Source organism: Mobula birostris, chromosome 6 (genome assembly GCF_030028105.1).
Source record: "Mobula birostris isolate sMobBir1 chromosome 6, sMobBir1.hap1, whole genome shotgun sequence".
In the NCBI taxonomy this organism is placed as follows: domain Eukaryota; kingdom Metazoa; phylum Chordata; class Chondrichthyes; order Myliobatiformes; family Myliobatidae; genus Mobula; species Mobula birostris.
Window position 1 is genome coordinate 40,622,319 of NC_092375.1, and position 24,509 is coordinate 40,646,827.

A 24,509-nucleotide genomic window follows, 5' to 3' on the forward strand; every position below is an offset into this window, starting at 1 on the left:
TCATCAATAATGATCATGGAGAATAAGAAGTCCTACTGAACTAAATAACACTTCATTCAGGCAATAAACAAGCGGTATCTTGTAGTTTCAGGCTAATATTTCTGCAGTCAGCGCAAATGTATATTGCCTTTTAGTTTACTAACAGCATAACTGTTACAGAAGACCAAAGAAATAATCCAAAGAATATCAAAATTTGCAATCTTTCTTTTTAAAAACCTAGGTCCCAATGATAACTTTTATAGATCCAATTCATATAGGAGTTAACAATATTAACAATATAAGTTAACATATCGGAGTTAACCTCCCATTCAGCAATACCACTTCCAATACCCAACAATAAAAGAGTAACTCATTAATTACTGATTGTAGCATGTGTTTTCAAAGGTGATAAATTTCTCTAGAAATGGGCTTCAATGTTTACAAGCCTTGGTTGAGTTATTTTCTTTCCTTGACATACAAGTGTAGGGAACAGGAGAAAGAGGCCAGCAGTAATCTGAATCTGCTCTGCCATTCAATACACTATGACTCAAATTCATAACCCATCCCTCTTTTCTCCGATTCACCTTGATCTCAACAATAAGAAATAAAACCAACTCCTTCTCAAACAGATTTGAAGTTTTGGTTCAACTCTCTTATGCAGTAGAGAGTTCTTTTAGATTTACCACTTCCAATTGAGAAGCCACTCTTCTCAGCCCTCTATATCTTTAGGCTGTGATCCCTAGATTGGGACTTACCCAGTTTATTGCCTGAATGAAGTGATCTTTCTGAGCACACTCTGCCCAGTCCTATGGGGATTTTTATAAATTTCAATAAGGTTCCCTCTCATTTCTTTAAACACTGACGTCTACAAGATAACTTGTCTGAATCTCTCTTAATACCCCAGTCTCGGTATGCCAGGCATGAGATATATGTGTTCTACCCCATTTTCTGAAGCCAATGACAAGTTCTTTTGTTTTGCTGAAACTACGGAAAGTCCCGACACCTTGCCACTCGGCTCTCTATCTCCTTCTTATGTTCTAGCTTGTTTTTTTTTTACTTTTTGAAGTCCAGCCCACTACAATGGTGTTATCTGTGAAATTATAGATAGAGTTAAAGCTGAATTTGGCCACATGTTCATGAGTACGTAGGGGTTGATCAATTGATAGTCAGCAGAAACGGCTGAGCCAAAGTGCCTATTTCTGCAATGAATGATTATGCCTGTCTCTTTAGGGCCGATTGACGACAAGCAGGAACTAGACCAGCATGAGAAAAGAGACAATGCCAATGTTACATTCTCTTAGTTTCATAACGTGGCAATAATCCCCAAGATATCTCCAATAGCATTTCAAAGTCTCAGAAGCAGACAGAAGAACTGGTTGTTGCTATGATAATAGGAAATAACTAGAGGTCTAATTAAAAATACCCACAAGTGTTTAAACCTGGTTGGAAATGAAATCTTTGCATGAACTGTTGGAGGCAATCAATTCCATACTCCTCTGTTCCCAAATGGCTTAGTGCTAATAACAAGGATGTCATAAAAGTGGAAATTGAAGGTACTGGAGCAACTAACAGTTCAACTACAAAGGGACAAAAATAGATGAAGTAGGTCTTATCTGAGCTGAATTAACGTGTGGTACAGCTGCTCTGATTTAACTTCATATTAAATCCTGAAACAACATGAGAATCTAAGATCAGAGAGACACTCTAGCACCAATGCTGGCAAGGAGTCCCTGATTCTGGGGCTCAGAGAACAAAGTGAAGTCACAAGTTTGACAGAGACTGATCATCTAGTGTCTTGCTAGGTAGCATATGGTGCAAGATGGGAGTATTTGTCCTTTACCTCTGCAATTAAGGGAATAAATAATGCCAAATATATTTTTCACCAATTGTCAATAGGGTGATTTCCACACAAATTCAAATTCAGCACAATGATTGATGTAGAAGGACACCCAAGTCTCACTGCACCTCTCCATTTCCTACACACTCAGTGTTCAAATAACAATATGCCTTCTTGCTTTCGCTATTAAAGTGGGTCCCCTCGCATTGATTGACATGATACAGCGTCTATCCATTCACTCAACCTATCCAAATTATCTCACTCTTCCAAGTATCTACAGTATATGTGAATCACAGACTTAAAAGATTCCACATTTAATTCTTGTGACCAATATATTATGTGAAACTGGATTCCTAGGACTCCCCCCCCCCCCCCACCCGAGCAAGTGATCCTTCACTCATCACTGCCTATTATTCTGTAAATAACAAGTATTCTATTTATCCCAAGTGGGAAATTATTTCGTCACCTGTTAGTTCCTGCTCTTTGTTTTCTGTCTGCCAACCAGTTCTCTATCCACACCGGTACATTATCTTTAGTCACATGGTTTGATTTGATACAGTAATCTTATTGAAAGCCCAAAACCAGCAGGTCTGTTAAGTCACCCCCACCCATTCTAAGCGATCTCATCAAAAAATTCTGGTAAACTTGTCAAACATGATTTTCCTTGTGGTATTCCACACTGCCTCTGACTGATCCTGGTTACTTATTCCCAAATAGTCTGCTGTTACATTTTCCCCATTATCAACAGAAAGCCAATTGGTCTATAAATCCCTATTTTCTCTCTCCCCTTGTAAAGTTGGTTTACATTAGTCACCTTATGATCAATAAGAAATTACTTATAAAGTGATAACACAAAGCAGCAGGATTAGGCCATTCGGGCCATCAGTTGGAGCAGGAAACCGAAAACCTCATAGATGAGACTTTACTGAGGTGGTCACCCAGAGTGCAGGCTTCTGATAATAGATGTTTGACCACGTGGAGAAATAAGGAGAGTAAGCAGTTAGTGCATAGTTCCCATGTGGCCATTCCCCTCAGCAACAAGTACACCTTTTTTGATATTGCAGGGGTGGGGGATGACCTATTAGCGCCCGGTAGCAGCAGCCAGGCCAGTGGCACTATGCATGCCTCTGTGGTTCAGCAGGGAAGGGTAAAGTCAAGTAGAAAGGAGTAGTGAATAGAGAAAGGAGATTCGGTAGTTAGAGAAATAGACAGGAAATCCTGTGATCATGAAGGAGTGCCAGTATACTGTCTCTCTCCCAAGTGCTAAGGTCAAGGGTGTCTCAGAGCAGCTACAGAATATTCTCAAGAGGGAGGGTGAGCAGCCAGAGGGTCTGTTGCACACTGGCACCGATGATACAGGTACAAAGGGGGAAGAGGTCCTGCACAGTGAGTATAGGGAGTTAGGGAGAGGCTGAAGAGCAAGACACCCAAGGTAGTAATCTCTGGATTACTCCCAGTGTTATATGCTAGTCAGGGTAGGAATAGGAGGACAGTACAGATGAATGAGTGGCTGAGGAACTGGTGCAGGGGACAGGGTTTCAGATTCCTGGATCACTGGGGTCTCCTTTGTGGAAGATTTGACCTGTACAAAAAGTACAGGTTACACCTGAATGCGAGGGGGATCAGTATCACTGCAGGCAAGCTTACTGGAACTGTTGGGGAGGGTATAAACTAATTTGGCCAGAGGATGAAGCAAGTGGGAATACAAATAGATGCAGTGGGTAGTGAGACCGTGAGGAAGGATAGAAGATGATTGGGCAAAATTGCAGTTAGTGGGATGAGTTGAAGTGTAACTTGGAAGCAAAATCAAAAAGGGTGATGAATACAGGACAGGAGGCGTTATATTTGAAAGCACGTAGTATACAGATTGAGTGTAGTGTAGTTAAAGATTGCCAGGTATTACGTTGTGGGTATCAAGTCATGGCTGAAAGAAGATCATAGTTTGGAGCTTAATATCCAAGGATGCATATTGTATCAAAAGGACAGGCAGGGAGACAGATGGGGTAGGGCAGCTCTGTTGATAAAAACGAAATCAAATCTTTAGAAAGAGGTGACATAGGATCGGAAGATATAGAACCTTTGTGGGTAGAGTTGAGGGTAAAAAAGATTCTGACGGGAATTATATATAGGCATCCGAACACTAAAACATTTCAACAGAATATAGAAAAGACATGCATAAAGTGCAATGTTAATATAATCAAGGAGGATTTCAATATGCAGGTAGATTGGGAAAATCAGGTTGGTGCGGGATCCTAAGAGAAGGAATTTGTAGAATGCCTACAAGATGGCTCTTTAGAGCAGCTTGTGGTTGAGCCCATTAGGGGAAAAGCAATTCTGGACAAGGTGTTGTGATAAGGGAGCTTAAGGTAAAGGAACCCTTAGGAAGCAACAATCATAATATGATAGAATTCACCCTGCAGTTTGAGAGGGAGGAGCCAAAGTCAGACATATCAGTTTTACAGTCGAGTAAATAGAATTACAGAGGCATGAGGAAGGTCCTGACCAAAATTGAAGGGGACACTAGCAAGGATGAAGACAGAACAACATTGGCTGCACTTTCTCAGGGCAATTCAGAAAGCAAAGTATGCTGTAGATATATCCCAAAGATGAATAAGTATTCGAAAGGGAGAATGATGCAACCATGACTGACAAAGCAAATCAAAGACAGCATAAGAGCAAAAGAGAGGTATATTATATAGCAAAAAATTGGTGGGGAAATGGAGGATTAGGAAGCTTTTAATAACTTACAGAAGGTAACTAAAAAGCCATAGGGAGGGAAAATATGAACTAGGGAGGTAAGCTGGACGATAATATAAAAGAAGATACCAAAAGTTTTTTTCAGATATATAAAAGGTAAAGGAGAGGCAAAAGTGGATATTGCAACACTGGAAAATTATGTTGGAGGCAAAGGGTTGGTATGAAGGTGACCTATTCTGGTTCGACGCTCGTAACAAGTGGTGTTCCACTGGGATCAGTATTGTGACCCCTTCTTTTCATGTTATGTGTCAATGATTTGGGTGACGGAATTGATAGCTTTGTAGTCAAGCTTACAGAAAATATGAAGGTAGGTGGAGTGGCAGGTTGAGGAAGCAGGCAGTCTGCAGAAGGACTTAGACAAATTGGGAAAATGAGCAAAGAAGTGGCAGATGGAATACAGTGTAGAAAAGTTTGTCATACACTTTGTTGAAGGAATGATGATGTTGACTATTTTCTAAATGAGGAGAAGATTCAAAAATCAGAGGTGCTAAGAAACTTAGGATTTCCTAAAAGTTAACATGCAGGTTGAATCAGTGGTATGGAAGGCATATGCAATCTTAGCATTCATTTCGAGAGGACTAGAATATAAGAGAAAGGATGTAATGCTGAGGCTCTATAAAGCATTGGTCAGACCACACTTGGAGTATTGTGAGCATTTTTGGGCAGCTTATCGAAGAAAAGATGGTGCTGGCATTGGGGAGGTTAAGGAGGAGGTTCAAAAGAATGGTTCTGGGAATGAAAGGGTTAAAATATGAGTAGCTTTGATGGCTCTGAGCCTATACTCTCTGGAGTTTAGAAGAATAAAGGAGATCTCACTGAAGCCTGTTGATTACTGAAAGGCCTAGATGAGAACTGAAATGAGGAAGAATTTCTTTATAACCATATAACCACTACAGCATGGAAACAGGCCATCTGGGCCCTTCTAATCTGTGCCGAACTCTTACTCTCACCTAGTCCCACTGACCTGCACTCAGCCCATAACCCTCCATTTCTTTCCTGTCTATATATCTATCCAATTTAACTTTAAATGACAACATAGAACCTGCCTCAACCACTTCTGCTGGAAGCTCATTTCACCCAGCTACCACTCTCTGAGTAAAGAAGTTCCCCCTCATGTTACACCTAAACTTTTTTCCTCTAACTCTCAACCCATGTCCTCGTTTGAATCTTCCCCACTCACAATGGAAAAAGTCTAACCACGTCAACTCTATCAATCCCCCTCATAATTTTAAATACCTCTATCAAGTCCCCCCTCAACCTTCTACACTCCAAAGAATAAAGACCTAACTTGATCAACCTTTCTCTGTAACTTAGGAGATGAAACCCAGGCAACATTTTAATGAACCTCCTCTGTACTCTCTCAATTTTATTGACATATTTCCTATAATTCGGTGACCAGAACTGTACACAATACTCCAGATTTGGCCTTACCAATGCCTTATACAAATTCAACATTACATCCCAACTCCTATACTCAATGCTCTGATTAATAAAGGCCAGCAAACCAAAAGCTTTCTTCACCACCCTATCCACATGAGATTCCATCTTCAGGGAACTATGCACCATTATTCCTAGATCCCTCTGTTCTACTGCATTCTTCAATGCCCTACCATTTACCATGTATGTCCTATTTTGATTAGTCCTACCAAAATGTAGCACCTCATATTTATCAGCATTAAACTCCATCTGCCGTCTTTCAGCCCACTCTTCTAACTGGCCTAAATCTCTCTGCAAGCTTTGAAAACCTACTTCATTATCCACAACGCCACCTATCTTAGTATCATCTGCATATTTACTCATCCAATTTACCACCCCATCATCCAGATCATTAATATTTATGACAAGCAACATTGGACCCAGTACAGAGCCCTGAAGCACACCACTAGTCACCGGCCTCCAATCTGACAAACAGTTATCCACCACTACTCTCTGGCATCTCCCATCCAGCCAATGCTTAATCCATTTCACTACTTCAATATTAATACTTAACGATTGAACCTTCCTAACTAACCTTCTGTGTGGAACCTTGTCAAAGGCCTTACTGAGGTCCATATAGACAACATCCACCGCTTTACCTCATCAACTTTCCTAGTAACCTCTTCAAAAAACTCAAAAAAGATTTGTCAAACATGACTTTCCACACACAAATCCATGTTGACTGTTCTAATCAGACCCTGTCTATCCAGATAATTATATACAGCAGCATGCAAAAGTTTGGGCACCCCTGGTCAAAATATCTGTTACTGTCAATAGCGGAGCAAGTAAGAGATGAACTGATTTCCAAAAGGCATAAAGTTAAAGATGACACATTTCTTTAATATTTTAAGCAAGAAAACTTTTTTATTTCCATCTTTTACAGTTTCAAAATAACAAAAAAGGAAAAGGGCTCGAAGCAGAAGTTTGGGCACCCTGCACGGCAGTATTTAGTAACCCCCCTTTTGGCAAGTACCACAGCTTGTAAATGCTTTTTGTAGCCAGCTAAGAGTCTTTCAATTCTTGTTTGGGGGATTTTCGCCCATTCTTCCATGCAAAAGGCTTCTAGTTCTGTGAGATCCTTGGGCCGTCTTGCATGCACTGCTCTTTTGAGGTCTATCCACAGATTCTCGATGATGTTTAGGTCGGGAGACTGTGACGGCCATGGCAAAACCTTCAGCTTGCGCCTCTTGAGGTAGTCCATTGTGGATTTTGAGGTGTGTTTAGGATGATTATCCTGTTGTAGAAGCCATCCTCTTTTCATCTTCAGCTTTTTTACAGACGGTGTGATATTTGTTTCCAGAATTTGCTGGTATTTGATTGAATTCATTCTTCCCTCTACCCGTAAATGTTCCCCGTATTTAGTCACAGCTTGTAAACGCTTTCTGTAGCCAGCTAAGAGTCTTTTAATTCTTGATTGGGGATTTTTGCCCATTCTTCCTTGCAAAAGGCTTATATATTACAGGGAGAAGGCAGAAGAACGGGTCTGAGAACAATAATAAATCAACTATGCTGGAATAGCAGAGCATATTTGATGGAATAGCAGAGCATATTCGATGGGTTGAATGGCCAAATTCTGCTCCTATGCCTTATGTCTAAGTCTGCTCCATTACTAGAACAGGGCTAATTTTTCTTCCCTCTCACCCTTATTCTCCTGTTTTCTCTCCATAACATTTAATGCCTCGACTAAAGAAAACTTAGTAATAAAGAAAGATCCAGAGTGCAGAGAATGCTGGAAAATGGCCACCGTTACATCCACCATTTTCAGGGACACTTCCTTTACTAGAATGCAGACTAATGAGTTGTCTTGGCAATCTCAACTTCCCCAACTTGATTCCCCTATTCATACTCATTTCCTTCACCCCCTGCTTCTTATTAGAGCTGGGTTCCTTAACATTGCTGGAAGATCATTTTCATCCTCCTTTGCAAAAACAGAATCAAAGTCTTGGCTAATTAGTCTGCTGTGTCTTTATTCCCAATTATAAATTCTCGTGTTTCTGACAGCAAGTAACACAAATTTGTCATTAGTAATCCTTTTTCTCTTAAAAAGCTTTTACAGTCAGTTTACATGTTCTTTCTAAGCTTACTTTCATATTCTACTTTTTCCTCTTAATTAATTCCCTGATCCTCTTTTGCTGAGTCCTAACTGTGTCCTAACCTTCAAGCCAAACTTTATGTTTCCCCCTTGGATCTAATTTCCCTTGTTAGCCACAATTGTACCATCCTTCCTGTTCGATTTTGTGCCAGTCAGGAATAAATAATTGTGGTAGTTCATCCATGTCAACCCTATAAATAACATTTCCTAATCTATTTTAGCCAGTTTCCCCCTCATACCCATGTAATTCTCCTTATTTAGATATTGGGTCTAGTCACAGAATTAACTGCTTCACGAAGAATTCTATCATATTATGCTCACCCCGACCCACACCCTTCACCTTTTCCCATCATGCAAGTTTTGTTAATGGTCTACTTTCAGGTTGGCTCCAGAAAACCATCCTGTAAACACTCCAGGAAATCCACATCCGCAGTATTGTTAACAGTTCAATTAGCCCAATCCATATGTAAAATAAAGCTACCCAAGGTTACAGTTATACCCTCATTCTACATGTTTTTAATTTCGTGTTTCATTCCACTTCCAACATCCACTTTATAAGTTGTGGGTCTGTACACTGTCTGGTGGTGTATCTTAGCTCTACCCTTACAGATTATACATCTAAGCTAGCCTCCTTCCTCACTATTGCATTGATCTTTTCTTCCATTAGCAGTTTTCCTTTCCTTTTTACTTTTTGGCTTCCTTCCTAAATACTGACCTTTCTATATTTTGGTCTCATTCTGCCCAATCGAGCTAACATATTGTCTTCTATTTTTACTGTTTAGAGATATTTTTCATTGTAATATATCTTCTCCGCAACCCAAACACACTGAAAATTAAACTACAGTTCCTTTAATTATTCAGAAACATTTTCCATCATCTTCCCTGAATAGCTATTAACCTGCGCTCTCACCACCAAAGTACACTGTACAGCAGCCATCCACCCAACGCAAAAATGCTCAGGAACTTTTAAACTCAAGTCTAACCATATTAAAAGTTACTATTAATCTGCTTGCTACTCCATGTTACTCCACTTGACTTCAATGGAAACAAAAATAACATATTTTACAACTTTTCAGAAAAACTAACAGGTTTCCTATAGCACTGATTACTGATTCGGAGGACACAGCATAACTAATTACCATGTGGGTGGTAATCTGGTTGGATAAACTCCTACAAAAGCGCCTGCTTAATTTGGATTCCCTAATAAGAATTAATGAAGTTAATTTTTTGTAAGTAATACCTGACTATATATCAATGAACACGTGACAATAATGCAACATGTTCTTACAGTATGTAATTACTAGGACTTATAGGCAAATGCAGCTCAGAAGTATCATTGTAAAATTTGCTAATGACAAAAGGTGGATAGGAAAATAAGTTGCAAAAAGGATCTAAGGAGGCAGCAGAGGGTTAAGTAAGTGAGCAAACACTTGACAATGTTAATATAATGTATGAAAAAGTGAAAAATAAAAAGCATTATTATGTAAATAATGACACATTGCAGAGCTGTAGATGCAGAAAGATTTGGGCATTCTGGTGTAACAATTTACAAAAAACTTGTTGGTATGTACTACAAGTGATTAGGCTTCAGTTGTACAAGGCATCAGTGAGAACATATCTGTAGCACTATGTACAGTGTTGATCTACTTATTTAAAGGGGGATGTTGGTGAGTTGGAAGCAGTTCGAAGAAGATTTATGAGACTGATATGTGGAAAAGATATGTGGTCTAGTGAGGGAAATTTAAGTAGGATAGGCTTGCACACACTGAAGTGTATAAGACTGACAGGGGACTTGATTTAAGCATGAGATCTTAATTCAAATTAAGACATGGCAAATATAGAGAGGATGTCTCCTCTTGTGGGAGAATATAAAACTAGAATGTCACTGCTTAAAAATAAGGTTTTGCCTATTTAAGAAAGAAATAGGAGAAAGCTTATTTCTCACAGAGGATCACAAGCCTTTGAAATTTTCATTCCCCCCCCCCCCCCCCAAAGAGGAATGGAAAAAGCATTATAGAATATGGTGAGGCATTGGTCGATGAATACATTTTCAGCAAAGCAGTGAAAAGTTCCTGTGGGTAGATGGGAACGTGGAGGCAAGGTTGCAATCAGAGCTTACCAAATGGCAGAATATGGTCTACTCATACTTCTAATTTACATTTTCATATGCCCCGTATCAGGAAAGGCTGAGATTATCAACAGGTGTTTTCAAAATTACTAGGCAGAATATTACATTGCATAATGATTAATTGTTTCCTAAGATAATGATGTAGCCAAGATTTCAAGTCAATTCTGAAAAATTAACTAAAGGGAAAAGGTTAGGGAAAAGGTTATGCAAAAGGTTATCGGGATAAAGTATCTTAGCAACCCAGTGGATGAAATAAAATATAAGCTGGTAAATAGCAGCATAATTGTAAATTAGACTAGATGGGCCAAGTGGAAATTAATTCTATGTACAGTGGACTCCGGTTAATCGGGCCATTGGATAACTGGGCCACTTATTTGAGACAACACTTAAAGAATAAAAACTAATTGAGAAATTAGCCAGGATTACCTTTATTTGGGAGACTATACTACTTAATTGGGACAGAAGACTGTTGCCGAAGTTTCTAACCAGCATCAGTCGCATGTACTCGTCTGGGCATTAGATACTACACTGTACTTAGAACAGTTTTTAAGTACCACTGGTTGCTCTGATTGTGTTGAAAAAGCAGTGATCTTTATCACTGATTACTGGAGAGAAATAAGCAGTAAGACAATTCAGAACTGTTTTGCTCACTGCGGTTTCAAGCACTCAGGCTTGGAGATGCAAAAAGAGGCCAGGAGTGAAAATGAAACAATTTCATTACCTCAACAAGTTAGGAACTATGAAGAATTTGAAGATATCGACAATCAGCTTGAACGTTGCAATGAAAATGAAAATTTGGAGGATGCAACAGTTTGTAACTATCGTCAGTTGTGTGCACTTGTGTAGCCGTTAGACATTACACTGTGCTTAGAGCTAACAGTTTTTAAACAATGCCACTTGCGAATGCTTGTGTTATGCTAGTCATTTGGGCCAGTGGACGCTAAATTAAAAAGCAGTGATTCTAGACACTATTTCACGCAGGAAGATAATGAAGGCAATCCTTTATCTGTGTTAGGCATCTGCAATGATTTTGTTTATTGACAGTAAATTAAAAGAACATTACAACATTCACATGAATTCCTTTGTTGAAAACTATTCGGAACTAGTATACAGTTTTATAATATTGCTGTAATATTGGCAATGTTCTAATTTGTTCTGTATTTCATTTAAATATATAGTTTGCTGCTCAATTAAATGGCAGTTTGCCTTTTTAAAACTTTTTCCATGAAACTGTGGCTAATTGGGCCAAAATGTACTGGCCCTGATGTGTCCCAATCAACTTGAATCCACTGTATTAAAAAATATAAATAAAATGGAAATGATGAACACGTATTGGGTAATCTCAAGCAAAATATGGCATTTGTATCTATTTGGAGAATGAATTAAAATAAAATGTGTCCAGTCACAAGGCTTAGTCCCCTACATCTACAGATACTGGTGGCAGTGAGCTTCCCTTGGATTATCTGTGTCACACATTCCAAAAGTGTGGTTTAGAAAGTTTAGGCCAACACAATGAGAAGATCTTGATTTTGATTGCCTGGCAAAGTTAGGGATAGGTCTTGCCCAGCTCTAAAATTTTTTAAATCAAGCATGTTAAACAGATTAAAATTGAACTTTTATCCCCTAAATGTAATCTAAAAACAAAAGCATCACTAAATAACTAAAAACATTAAAAGATACCAAACTAATTAAAGAGTAACTCAGCCTTCCTTTTGCTCCTGAAATACCAGCACAAGGTTTGACCTGCAGGGTCCAAGTTCTCCAGTATAATGCTGCAGAGTTCCAGCAAAACTAACCATCCTGGCTGGCTCAGACTTCCACATTTAACAACACTCATGGAACCTCCTTCAGTCTTAATTATTGAATGTTGCTGATTCTAATCAGGAGTGCTGGCAATATTAATATATCCAAATCTATAAATTTTTAGAAAGATCTCCTTAATTTTGAAGTAACAAAAACCCAAACTGCTGAAAGGACTCAGTGGTTCAGGTAGAATCTGTGGAGATAAAGGGATGCTGAAAACCTACATCATGCCTTTTCCTTCACAGATGCTTCCTGACCCACTGAATCCCTCCAGTGGTTTGATTTTTGCTACAGATTACAGCATCAGCAGTCTTGCGTCTCCTTAAAATTATGTATTTTTATCAGAATGTCATCTTTACCTAAATTGAAACAGAAGTGGTGAAGCCCTTAAGATTTGCAGCCTAGGACACAAATCCAACAGCTACTTCTGGAATATGCACACTGTTGGTGGCTACACATACAAACACAGAGGTTGTTTCAGTGATTTCTGCTATTCCTTAGAGCTTGCTGAGCCAATCAATGTAAATTAGTGAAGTGATATAGACTTCAATATTTTATTCTCCTTGTAAATGGCATCCTTTATTAATTGAATAGTTCAATTAATATTGAATGGTGCTCCGTTTCACAATTACAAATGAACAATTCCTCTGGTGCTGAAAATCTAATTTTGTGTATGTCAGCTGCATACCTTCAGAATAATTCCTTCAAGTTCCATGTCACTTAAAATAATAAATTGATTTCATTTAATGATATTTCAATTTATGATCCGATCTCTAGCTTGCTCTCTGTAAAATGCATTTAACGTAATACTATTACAATGCTAGTAACTTGGGTTCAATCCTCCTGCTGTCCGCGATGAATTTGTATGTTCTCCCCATTACTGTGTGGATTTCCTCAGGATGCTCCAGATTCCTCCCATATTCTATAGTCATACAGGTTAGTAAGTTAATTGGTCCCAAGGGTATAACTGGTGGGTGTAATGGGTATAATTGGGGTGGCACAGGCTCATGAGTCAGAAGGGCTCAATAAAATAAATTGGTAGCAAAAGTTATTGTTGCTCCCTCCTTGGTTTGCTATATGTCATAAATCTACTCAATCAGCTCAATAGCATCATAGTCGCTAAAATCCCTGACAGCAACTGACATGAAGAAAGCAGGAATTGATGCCATAATTTTACCTGATATTTGTGGGCAGATTTCATTGTTATCTGCAAAGCAATAAGATTACAACTGGAACACAAGTACAGCACACTATATCGTTTGCAATATCCCTGGAAGGTTTCCAAGGGCAAGGTTGTATGGAAGACCGGCAGTTGCCCATGCTGCAAGTCTCCCCTCTCCACACCACCGATGTTGTCCGAGGGAAGGGCACTAGGGCCGATACAGCTTGGCACCGGTGTCGTCGCAGAGCAATGTGTGGTTAAGTGCCTTGCTCAAGGACACAACATGCTGCCACTGCTGAGGCTCAAACTAGTGACCTTCAGATCACTAGACCGACACCTTAACCACTTGGCCACACGCCAACACTATATTTATGCTGACCCTAATGCGAATTAAATTAATCCCATTTTCTGCACATTGTCTCTTTGTGTGTCTGTCTAAATAAGGAATTAATATTGTGAATTTGATACTTTTATAGTGAAATTTAAGTGTCCAAATAACTCTTCTGTTCCTTGACAGAAAAAAAAATCACAAAAAAATTTTTCTTTCTTACTTACTTTCCCCTCGTCCCTTGGACTGTCACTTAAATGAACAACAGGGCCAGGGTGAGTTTTTGTAGACCTGCAAAAAAATGTATAATTTTCATAACAAAAATTTTCGAAAAAAATAAGACTTAATTTATAAAAGCATTAACACACCCATATAACAGATTACATTCTCTGGTTCTGCTTGGAATCCCTCCATGAAAAATAGTTTCTTGCCATCTTGACTCAATTGAATCGATTAAAAGAAAATCTTAGTCAGAACAAAAGCTGTACAAAAAATTGCTACTGGGCAGAACACTCTGAATTCATAGACGGATGCTGAGAAAGATCAACAACACCCCAAGAGCAACTTTGCCACCTGCCAAGATGCAGCATCTGAAAAAAATGAAATGCAGTCAGCCTTTATTGCCTCTTCCCATTTAACAACAGTTCCTAACCAACAACTCTAGCAAGCATGATAGACTTCGCAGGGGGGCTTCCACAATTAAGGGTCAAAATAAAAGGAATAAACTTAGTAAGCTTGTATAATGTTTTCATTCTTTACCCTGGTTGTTTGTGCATACTGGATTAATGTCACTTGGATAAAAGCACAAAAAATTATTCCTAATCACTGAATAACATCTAACTCTTCGAGTTTACACATTTAAAGAGTTCTTTTAATGCAACATGTGGAATGTTTTTATAATTATTTATTTAGATTTGAATTTCATTAGATTATATTGGAGCAATGAACACAGCTTTGACAATCACAGAAAAACTTTATCAGCGATGGAGAGTGGTGTATGAGGGCTGTGGGTCTGAGGGGGCAGCACAGTGAAAGGACAGAGTAAACAGAGAGTTTTAAAGATGCCTAATAAAGCTTTGTAATCCCAATAGATTAGAAGGAAATACGTGGGAGCTAATTGAGATTTATACTGCATTAAGCTTCAATAGAGTAAAATGCAAATATGTTTATGGTTGGGGATGAAATCCATACTGATTGGAGACTACCTTCTTGTTGTCTACTAAATGAGTCAAATACCCTTCAGCCAAATTCTTAGAAGGAAGGGGGAAAAAGTTACTGTGCTAGTCAATACAAAGAGAACAGAGCCAGGGAGCTGAATAAACCTTTTATTCAGAAGGAAGTTCACTGACCTCAAGGTTAATGAATTTACCTTCAACTGACGTATCTCACCAATTCCATCATGAATCACAATTATCTATCAAAAGTTTTGATTGAACAACATTAAATTCAGCTTATTCTCAATCTTTCAGCTCTGGTTCAAGTTTCAAGGCCGTATTTCAGATGTCAAGCACCACACAATGTCCTCATATTTCAGCTCATTCCAGCAGAATAAGATGATATACAAGATAGGGGTCAATGTTTAGACTTAGTGACATGACGTTATCCATAGGAAAGACAGCTAACAATCATTGCAGTGACAGTTGCTGAAGACATTGCCCATGATGAGGTTCAGACCCAAAACTGTATGAATAAAACAAAAGGTAGGTGTTACCTGCATCAAAGGCCTTTAACAATGTAGCATCTAACTGATTCACCACACTATACATGGTTTGATAGCAACCTGGCAGTTCTGTTAGCCAAAAACAAAAACACTAGGAAGTAAGTTTTGCATCTGTAAAACACACTTCTTCCAAAGAAGGAATTTAAAACAGGTTGGAATAATTTTAAAATTAAAGCTCAATTATTTAGAGGCAGTTTCCTATAGATGGAGTAATATAAATTCAGAATCCTCCCCTCAAAAGGGCATGTAGGTTGACCTGTGAAAGCAAAGATACTTCATTAGGTAAGGACATCTACAAATATGAACCAAAAGTGAGTCACTAGAGCCTAATTAGTTGTTCCAGACACATACAACACTGCCATCTACATGACAACTAAGCAGTCTTCTACCATTGATGTAACACTATATTCATTCTTGGATGGGGCAGGAGGTGGCTGACAGGGTGAATGGGTATGTGGTTTGTGTAGTACTGTGCTCCTTCCACTGCCTTGGCAGGGTTTCAATATGTTCCCGAACAAAAGTAGAATGCTGGAAGAACCCAGCAAGTCCAAGAACACTTGTGCAGGTTGACACAAACAAGAGTTGAATTTCTCAGGCAAGCTGAGAGTCACCGTCTCTCATGGTAGCATATTATGGTAGCATATGATAACATGTGGCATGTGGCATGAGGAAGCCATAAAAAAAGCAGGTCAATGGACATATTGAGGAAAAGCTTCCCACTGTCCAGAGCTGCACCTCACTGAAAGAAAAGGGACTGTAGCAGGAAATCATTGTAAGAGACAAACCAACATCAAACTACCTTCAGAGCTGTTTCAGAGATCCAGCTTAAGAGTAGATCAGAAGTGGGGATGTTTTACTCATGACAACACAATGTTCAATCCTATCTGCAACTATAAGAATCACAATGGATGCATATTTGCAGCAAAATTTATCAACATCTAGGTATAGGTGATGGGTGGCAAAATCATTTGGCCATGGAAGTATCAGCAAACTGAGTATCTAACCACCAAGTTCAACATAATTAATATCAAATTTACTGCTATCAGCATCCTAACTAACTCTGATTAGAAACTTAATTAGATGTAAATAGAGCAGACACAAGACAATGACAAGACTGGGTATTCTGTGGTGAGTAACTCTTTCTTTAAGTCCCAATTTTATTATGTCATAAAAACCAACCACTTGGCCCACTGAGATCAAAGTAATTCATTTTCTCTGTGACTTATTCTCCCCACATTTCCAGTAACTACTAAGGGCAATTTACAGTGGATAATTGACCTAGCCACACACATAACGATGGATACAGGAGAAAGCAGGAGCATCCAGAGAAAATGCACGTGGTTGCATGGAGGGTATGCAAACTCCAAACAGATGGTTCAACCACCATCAAGGAACATCAGCAGGCTGGCGGAATACTTTCAATTATCTGGATGAATGCAATTCCAACACTTGGCTAACGTCACCCAAACCAAAAGCAGCCTATCTAGTTGGAACTCCATCACAATTCAGCCTTTCACTGGTGAACCATGGCTATCATCCAGAAAATGTAGTGAAGTTATTTATCTGAACTTCTTGGACAGTACGTTCCAACTCAACATCTCCAACGAATAAGAAGAAAGGGGAAACAAGCATTATGTAATAACAGCTCTAGCAGATTCCTTTCCATGTCACACTCTATTCTGACTTAGAAATATATTGCTGCTCATATATTATAGGAGGTCTAAATCCGGGAGTTTACTATTCAAAGGCACTGTGGTGTATCATCACCAGCTATTCTGCAGTAGTTCATTAATACTTGCATAAAAGATATAAGGGAAAGGTTATACATTCTGGTAATGCTATTACACCCCAATCTATAAATGGACAAAAAGTTCATGTACAGATCAGTCATGATGTAGATGAATGGGAGGACAAATTCAAGGGCTTAATGCTTAAACCTGCTTCTAAATTTATTTACTAGATTAGATATTATTTTTAATTTCCATCTATTCAACAAAAATACATCTTGTTTTATGCAACAATCAGAGATCATTCTAGACTTGAGTGCACAGCTAGTGCATGAATATCATTGATTGTCAATCATGTACTGATTGACATCACTGTGCTAGACCAGTTCCCTACAGACTGCACACTGCAATTTAGAGAATTACGTTGCTTTCCATCAACTTTGGTTGGAGCAGATTCACAGTCCTTGACACTGCACCCTTATTTTATATGTACCTTACCTCCTAACAGAGGTTGCACAGGTCAGCTAACTCATCAATGCTGATCATAAGTATTTACCTTTTATAGTCTCTGGTTCCCCGTTCTCCTTATTCAATGCCCCTGTTTTCTCATACCTTTCACATCTATCAATTGGTATTAATTTTGCATACCAACATTGCTGGAGAAAAGCTAAAATTAATAATCTTTCTCCCGTTTGTCATTAATCTTCTGCTAGGATAATGGAGTGCACTTGTAAAGTTAAAGTAACAACACATTTAAGACCTGCATTAAACTGCTTCTTCAAGAATGACTACATGGTTTTTTAAATATTCATAATGGAATGCCTGCAGCAATTTGTATTGTAATAGTCTGTTCTTCAATCAACTGTTGGCTGCACTGTCTCTCTCCAGCACACTGTAAACTTCAAGGTTTATTGTTAATGCCCCGTGCTGGTTTTCCAGTCTTCAAAACCAACCACACCATTAGAAGACCTCATCTTCAAACTTTGGGCCCTCTTTTAGTATTTCTTCTACAGCTCTGTTTTCAACCTTCTGCTGGCCTACCTAACTTTTGCCAATGTATCACGAATTGTTCTATGTATATTTGCTTGCATGTCTTGTCTGCTAGTCTTGACTATTACTTTTTTAAAAAAATAATGTAAGGTTAATCATTTGAAACATTATCTTTACTTCTGATTACACAAATATTCCCTGACCTGCATTTTCAACATTTTCTGTTTTATTTCTTACCACTTGGGTCTGTTGTCTTTGTCTATTATTATATACATTTAGGTCTTTTGCTCCTCCTTCCTATTATTTGTTCCTGACAGGAAGGGACTGTTTACATGAGGTTTCTTTACATGAAGGTTTATAAGAATGTGAAATTCACTTCCAAAATTAATATCCTGAGACAAAAACAATGCAATCCTAAAAACATCAGACTTGACAGATGGACAAAGAGATAACGGATGTAGTGAGGTACAAAGAGATTAATAAAATAATTAGAACAACTGGTTTTAGCTGGAAATTATGTGACCTACTTCAATGTTCAAACTTTATGCAATTCTATTTACACATCAACCATGAGCATTTCATCATTTTAGTCAACATCTGCCTTGTTGGTCATTCTGTCAGATGGCAAAAGTTAGTGTTATGTACTTCCAATAACTGACAAATCATCAAAAATAACCAAGAATCACCTGCAACTGTCACATCAGAGCTTGGACAGCTAGTGATGAAATAGTACCCAGGATAGGTGTAGAGATATATAGTATAGATATATCAAAGTCTGTGGCAGAAATACAATGGAAACCAATAAGCAAATGTGATTATTGTAGATCAGCCTCCTCAAAAGCTTCAAGCAATTCTTCTTCAAATACATAGAAGAGCTAGAACTAATAATAGTTCAAATCATGTTCCAGCTCATAATAAAATGGTAATTATTTTAGAATTTTAAATGATGTCCTCTTAGGATTCATGTAAAGTAGTTTGGACAGCGTGAGACAACATGCATAAAGTTAAATGCATGATGATTGATGTGCCCAATTTGTGAAAAGAATGTCATTTAACAAAGGATATCTGCCCTGCCTAGGACTCTTCCATGCTGTTAACCAATTACTTCCCTTTCAAAATAAAACCTTTTATAAAAAATAAGAATCATAAATACTTCCAGTTCCACGAGTCGTAATAAACCCTCAATAACCTTGTTACTTATGCAGCCCTTGTACCTAACAGGCTCCCGTTCATGCTGTCAATACCATCCATTTTGACAATCTACATTCCTGCAATATTCTTCAGCATGAGCTATCTGTGCCCTTCTATTTCTGGACTCCTGATCATCTTTAAACTCAATTGTTCCACATTAATCCAAAAGTCAAAATTCATGAATTTCTTTCCAAACTTCTCTGCTTTTCTGCTATTTTTGTCTCTTTAACAAATACTTCTTTTGCCTACATTTTACCAAATGACCATCCTCATTTTTTTTTGTTCAATAGTATTTTTGTTAAATACTTTGGATATCTTGCTGTGTTACTATCCAACTAGGAATTGTCACTGTTAGGTGACATTAAACTTCTTGGATGTTATTGCAGTTGTGTTCATCTAGGTAAGGGGCAGTACATTTCTGACTTATTCCCATGTAATGGTGGAAAGACCTTGGAGAGTCAGGAGGTAAGTTATGCACTGTAGGATCATCCAAACTCTGGTCAACTTATAAAGATGTGAATATTTATACCTGTATGTCTGGGCTGACAAGTTTAAGGAAAATTGTAGCCCAATCCGCCCCACGAGTGTTGACGAAGGGAGATATGAAAAAGGTAATGTAATTGAATGAGAAAAGGTGGCGGCTAGCATTTTACTTAGAGATGAGTGTGTTGAGGACTGTTTAACATGAATACTATTTGCCACTCAATGGCTCAAGCCTTACTGTGAACTAGATCATGCTGTACATGGATTATTATTTGAGAAGTTGTACATGAAGATGAACACCATTAAGATATTAGAGAACATCTCCACTTCTGAGCTGAAAACATCACTGATGAAGTGGAAGATAGATTGTGTTTAAGCCACTGCTAACAAACATACAAATAAACCACAAAGGAAGTTGCCACTTGGCCTATCCTGTCCATGCCATTTGAAACACTACCTAGCCTAAACTTGCATTCCAGCACTTAGCTTTTCCTCTTCAAGAAAAAAAAAATCAAAATTTTACATGTGATGAGTTCTTTTTTGCCTCTATCCTCTCTTTGGTCAGTGAGTTCCAGAACCCTAGTGCTCCCTAGATGAGACACATTTTCCTCATATCCTCTCTAGTTTTTCTACCAATTACTTTAAATTTGTATCCATGTGTTAACGCCAAAACAGTATGATGGTTCCTTTTTGTGCTATGCACAGTAATATAACTTCAATCAATGATTCTTCAAAAACATCACTGTTCCTTAGTTACAAAGTTTTTCTTTACCCAGCATTCTCTATAAGTGTCCAGAAACTAAAAACATCGATCTCCAATAACCGCAAAATAAATTGCTTTGCGCTAGGCATGACGCCAGGTTTCCCTTGGTTGCTGTTGAATTAAATTTTATTCATTCTTCCTGAAACAACACTTAGTCAAATGTCATCTTGATGTCAGGGGCAGTCACTTTTCACCATGGTATTGATTTCAGCTCTTTTGTCCTGTTTTCTGTGAATGAAGTGTGGAATAGAGTGGTCACAGCAGAAAACTAAATGAGCATTAATATTAAAATAATTAATGCATTAGTGCCACATTAACACGCTCTTTATGACTGCAAGTGGCATGAAGCATGGGAACTGGCCATGCTGGATTCCACTTGCTTTTTCTGACTGAGAATGCCCAGGCAAGTGCAACACAATCTTAAGACTATCAGAATGAATTTGTTTGGAGTTGGTACTGCAGTGAGACGTTTGGGACTCCTATTGTTTGAAGAGTACAGGCATATCTTAACATCACATAGTGAAATGAGGATCTGGCCTGTGATAGAGGAGGTCATGAGGAAGTTGAAATGGACCATCCACTCACAATATTGTCTGAAAGTGTTCTTGCTCCAGCCTCATTTTGCTTTTGAGAAAAGGCATATTCATAGAAGTTCATTCATACTTCAGTAGTTTAATGTCATCATTCGTCATGATTGGATTTTATATGATAATAGAGCTTTGACACGTCTCACTGGATGCTGAATTACTGTACTTAGGTAAATTTCTAGCAAGATGCTTCTGCTGGTCAACATGCTTGTAATCCTATTGTGTAGCTTCAACAGTTCAGCACTTCTTTCTTAAAATACTAGGTGCATCAGTTGACATGTTCTTCCAAACTACACTAAACTAGCATTGACCTCATAGCTGAATGATAAAGAAAGGGAAATGTCAGTTTTGCAAGTTGTCAGATTGTAACAAATGCAATTTGTTGCAATTGTTCCTACAGTTCTCAGTGCTTCATGAACGTTTCATTCTGAGCCACTAGATTGCTAGATTCAAATCCATGTTCTTGACACATTCACTAATACCAATATTGTTGAAGGCAGATGCAGCTATAAGGGGGATCCAGTTTTTTAGTCCTCTTTCAAATCTTCCTTAAAGCCTATTCTGGCTTCTAAATCAGACTAGATCAGCAGTAGTGTTAGCCAGGAACACTCAGCCTCCCATCTTCATTCTTTGTCCTTGCTACTTTTTGCTTACTTTGTGTGGTTCACCAGTTTAGAAAGTCAACTATTTTATCACCTGCATTATCAGCAGCAGATTTCTGCCTACACATGACCTAATTTGGAACCTTTTGGATGAGTATATCAACATCAAGGTGCAATCTCTGCCATTTGTATATTAATCTGAAACACATCAGAACTTCTGTTGTAGGATTCCAAAGGTATGTGCGTGGAATGAGCTGCCGGCGGCAGTGGTGGAGGCGGAAACAATAGGGTCTTTTAAGAGACGCCTGGATGGGTACATGGAGCTTAGAAAAATAGAGGTCTATGGGTAAAGCCTAGGTAGTTCTAAAGTAGGGACATGTTTGGCACAGCTTTGTGGGCCGAAGGGCCTGTATTGTGCTGTATGTTTCTATATGCTTGATCACAGGTTTAGATTTCCAACATTAAGTTTTTTGTGTGTATCTTTTCTTGTGGATTATACTATTTTTAGAAAATATCTGCAACTTTTCCCTTTTTCTAAATAATAGAAACAACTATTGCTTTTCCTGCCCTAGTATCAAAGTTACTATATGCTTAATTCTCCATTGCTTTTTCCATGATGGGCAATCTTTCATACTGTGACAATTTTGAATTCTTTCTTGCTATCTATAATTTTTATAGGCAAACCTTTGCACTTATTATATTTAAGTTCTTCACTGGTGCCTACCTTCCTAACTAAAAACATAACCAGCGGATAAGAGGCTTTCTATGCATCCAAACCATCATGCCTCTTACTCTGTGGTCTGGGTGAAATACAGAAAACACTGAAAGTTGGTGCAAAATGAAAGCATTAGAAAGCTGGGAAAAGTAATTCTTATATCACAGACTGTGGATTATATTTCAGAATAGAATATTGCCAGTTGATTGGAAGAACAATAGATAGGTGCAATTTGCTTCAAAAATATATCTATGACATAAACTAGCCAAAAATATTAATGGAGGGACAGATTCTTTAAATATCTCATCAGATTTTCCAGTTGTTACTAATGCATTTTGCCCACAGGACGTGGTATCACTGCGAGGTCTGCATTTGTTGTCCATCCCTATTTATCCCCTCAACAGAACAGAATGGTTCACCAGTACAATAATTAAGAGTTAACTCCATTTTTCTGACCTAAAGTGCACCAATTTTACTGAAGTGTGCTGATTCAGGCAAAGAACTCATATTTGCAATTTTTGTTTCAGATACAGACAGGTCAATATTGGGTGTACTTCAGTAGCCATTTAATTTAGGATGTTATTTGCAGAAAATCAGTCTAAATGGTCAAAATGAGGTTACTGATTGACTTCATCAATAATATTTCCTCAAAAATTTGTTTACAAATCACATCAAGGAAGGCAATCTTAAGGTTCAACTCTTTCTATATTGAGGCAAATAACACAGGTCTTACAATGTTTCAAAAACTTTCTGATAGCATATCCTGATAGAACAGTACAATTTAATTTAAACAGAAGTGTGAGAATCACATTCATTTGAAAAAAAAACCTAAAGCTGACAAAGCACAATTATCAGAATTGGTCACTGAATGGCATAAATTTAAATCATGCTGCATATTTAGCATTAATAGCTATTGCAAATTTATGTGAATTTTCTTCCACAATAATAATTTGTACTTGGTTTATGGATGAAACTTACAGTTCTATCGCTTTATTCCACATGATGACATATCCCGAAAGGACAAAGGACTCGATATTTACAACGTACATGTTTCCTCGCTCCGTTCCCACATATAACCATTTACTCTGGAAAGGGAGATGGCAGCAGGTAATCCTGGTTTAAAAAAAATCAGTTATAGCATTCAATATTTTTCAAAAAATATCTAATCGGTTTCTTAAACGTAACAAGAAGCAAACAGTACAGTTAGAAGCCAATTCTATGTGAATTCAAGAGCAATATTAACAATAATTTATATAAAAAAAAGACATTTACTTTGTTATAACACACATGGAAAATGAGAAAATATATTTAAATTCCACCAAGAAATGCTTGGCCTCATTTAACTGGACTGAGAAGAAAAAACTGCAAGAGGTGGTAATATATAGTAAGGGCTGGTTAAGAAGAGAGGAGAATGAGAAGGGAGGGTGGAGAGGATGAGAGGATGAAATGGAATAACAAAGGGTGCAAATGTCAAATGGTGCAAGCTGAATCATCTGCAGCTCAACAAATGGAGAAAGAAAAACCATTGAATGAGAGAGGTGGAGATAATGGGAAAGGGAAAGTGATGGCTAAAAGGGGAAATGGAAGAGAGAAAAATAAACAGAATAGATGAAAAAGGGCAAAGAGCAATGATGGAATAAAAATAATAGAAGATGGGAGAAAATGGAGACAAGGCCAACAAAAAAAGGATTAGGGAACAGAGGGAGAAACAAAAATGGTGACAAAATAAAAAGAAACAGTTGTTAATTCTTTTAAACACAATGATGGGGAGGAGCTATTTTTGAATTAGGAGGCTGGTTCCAGTCACGAACATGATGCATATGAGGCAGAAAAGGATGGAGAGTAAGAAGATCTGTTCCATTGAGGTATGTGAATTTCAGCTGAAGAATACCATCAGGAGCACATCGAAGTCAACATTGTTGTCATCTACCTGCTGACCTGCTGAACACAGCCTGTTCCCATTTGAATAAGCAGGGCAGCACTGTGAAGATCATGTTTCTTTTTTGATTTCTCAGGTGCCTTCAATACTATACAGTCCTCATTACTGGGGGAAAAGCTCCATTCAATGTAGATTGGCACTTCCATTGTATCCTGGATAATGGACTACCTGACTGGCAGACCACAGTTTGTGTGGCTTCAGAGCTGTGTGTCAGACATGGCTATAAGGAG

At 38.1% G+C, this 24,509-nt stretch overlaps 1 protein-coding gene across 2 annotated transcripts in view; it reads right to left on the reverse strand.

Moving 5' to 3' along the window:
- Positions 1 to 24,509, reverse strand: part of LOC140199763 (syntaxin-binding protein 5-like) — a 340,576-nt gene that overhangs the window by 179,684 nt on the left and 136,383 nt on the right. For both annotated transcript variants that reach the window (XM_072262244.1, XM_072262243.1), the window contains exons 5-6: positions 23,319 to 23,453; positions 13,790 to 13,853 (exon numbers count right to left, since the gene is read on the reverse strand). In XM_072262244.1, the coding sequence (XP_072118345.1) occupies positions 13,790 to 13,853; positions 23,319 to 23,453 (199 nt within the window). The remainder of the gene's footprint in view (positions 1 to 13,789; positions 13,854 to 23,318; positions 23,454 to 24,509) is intronic.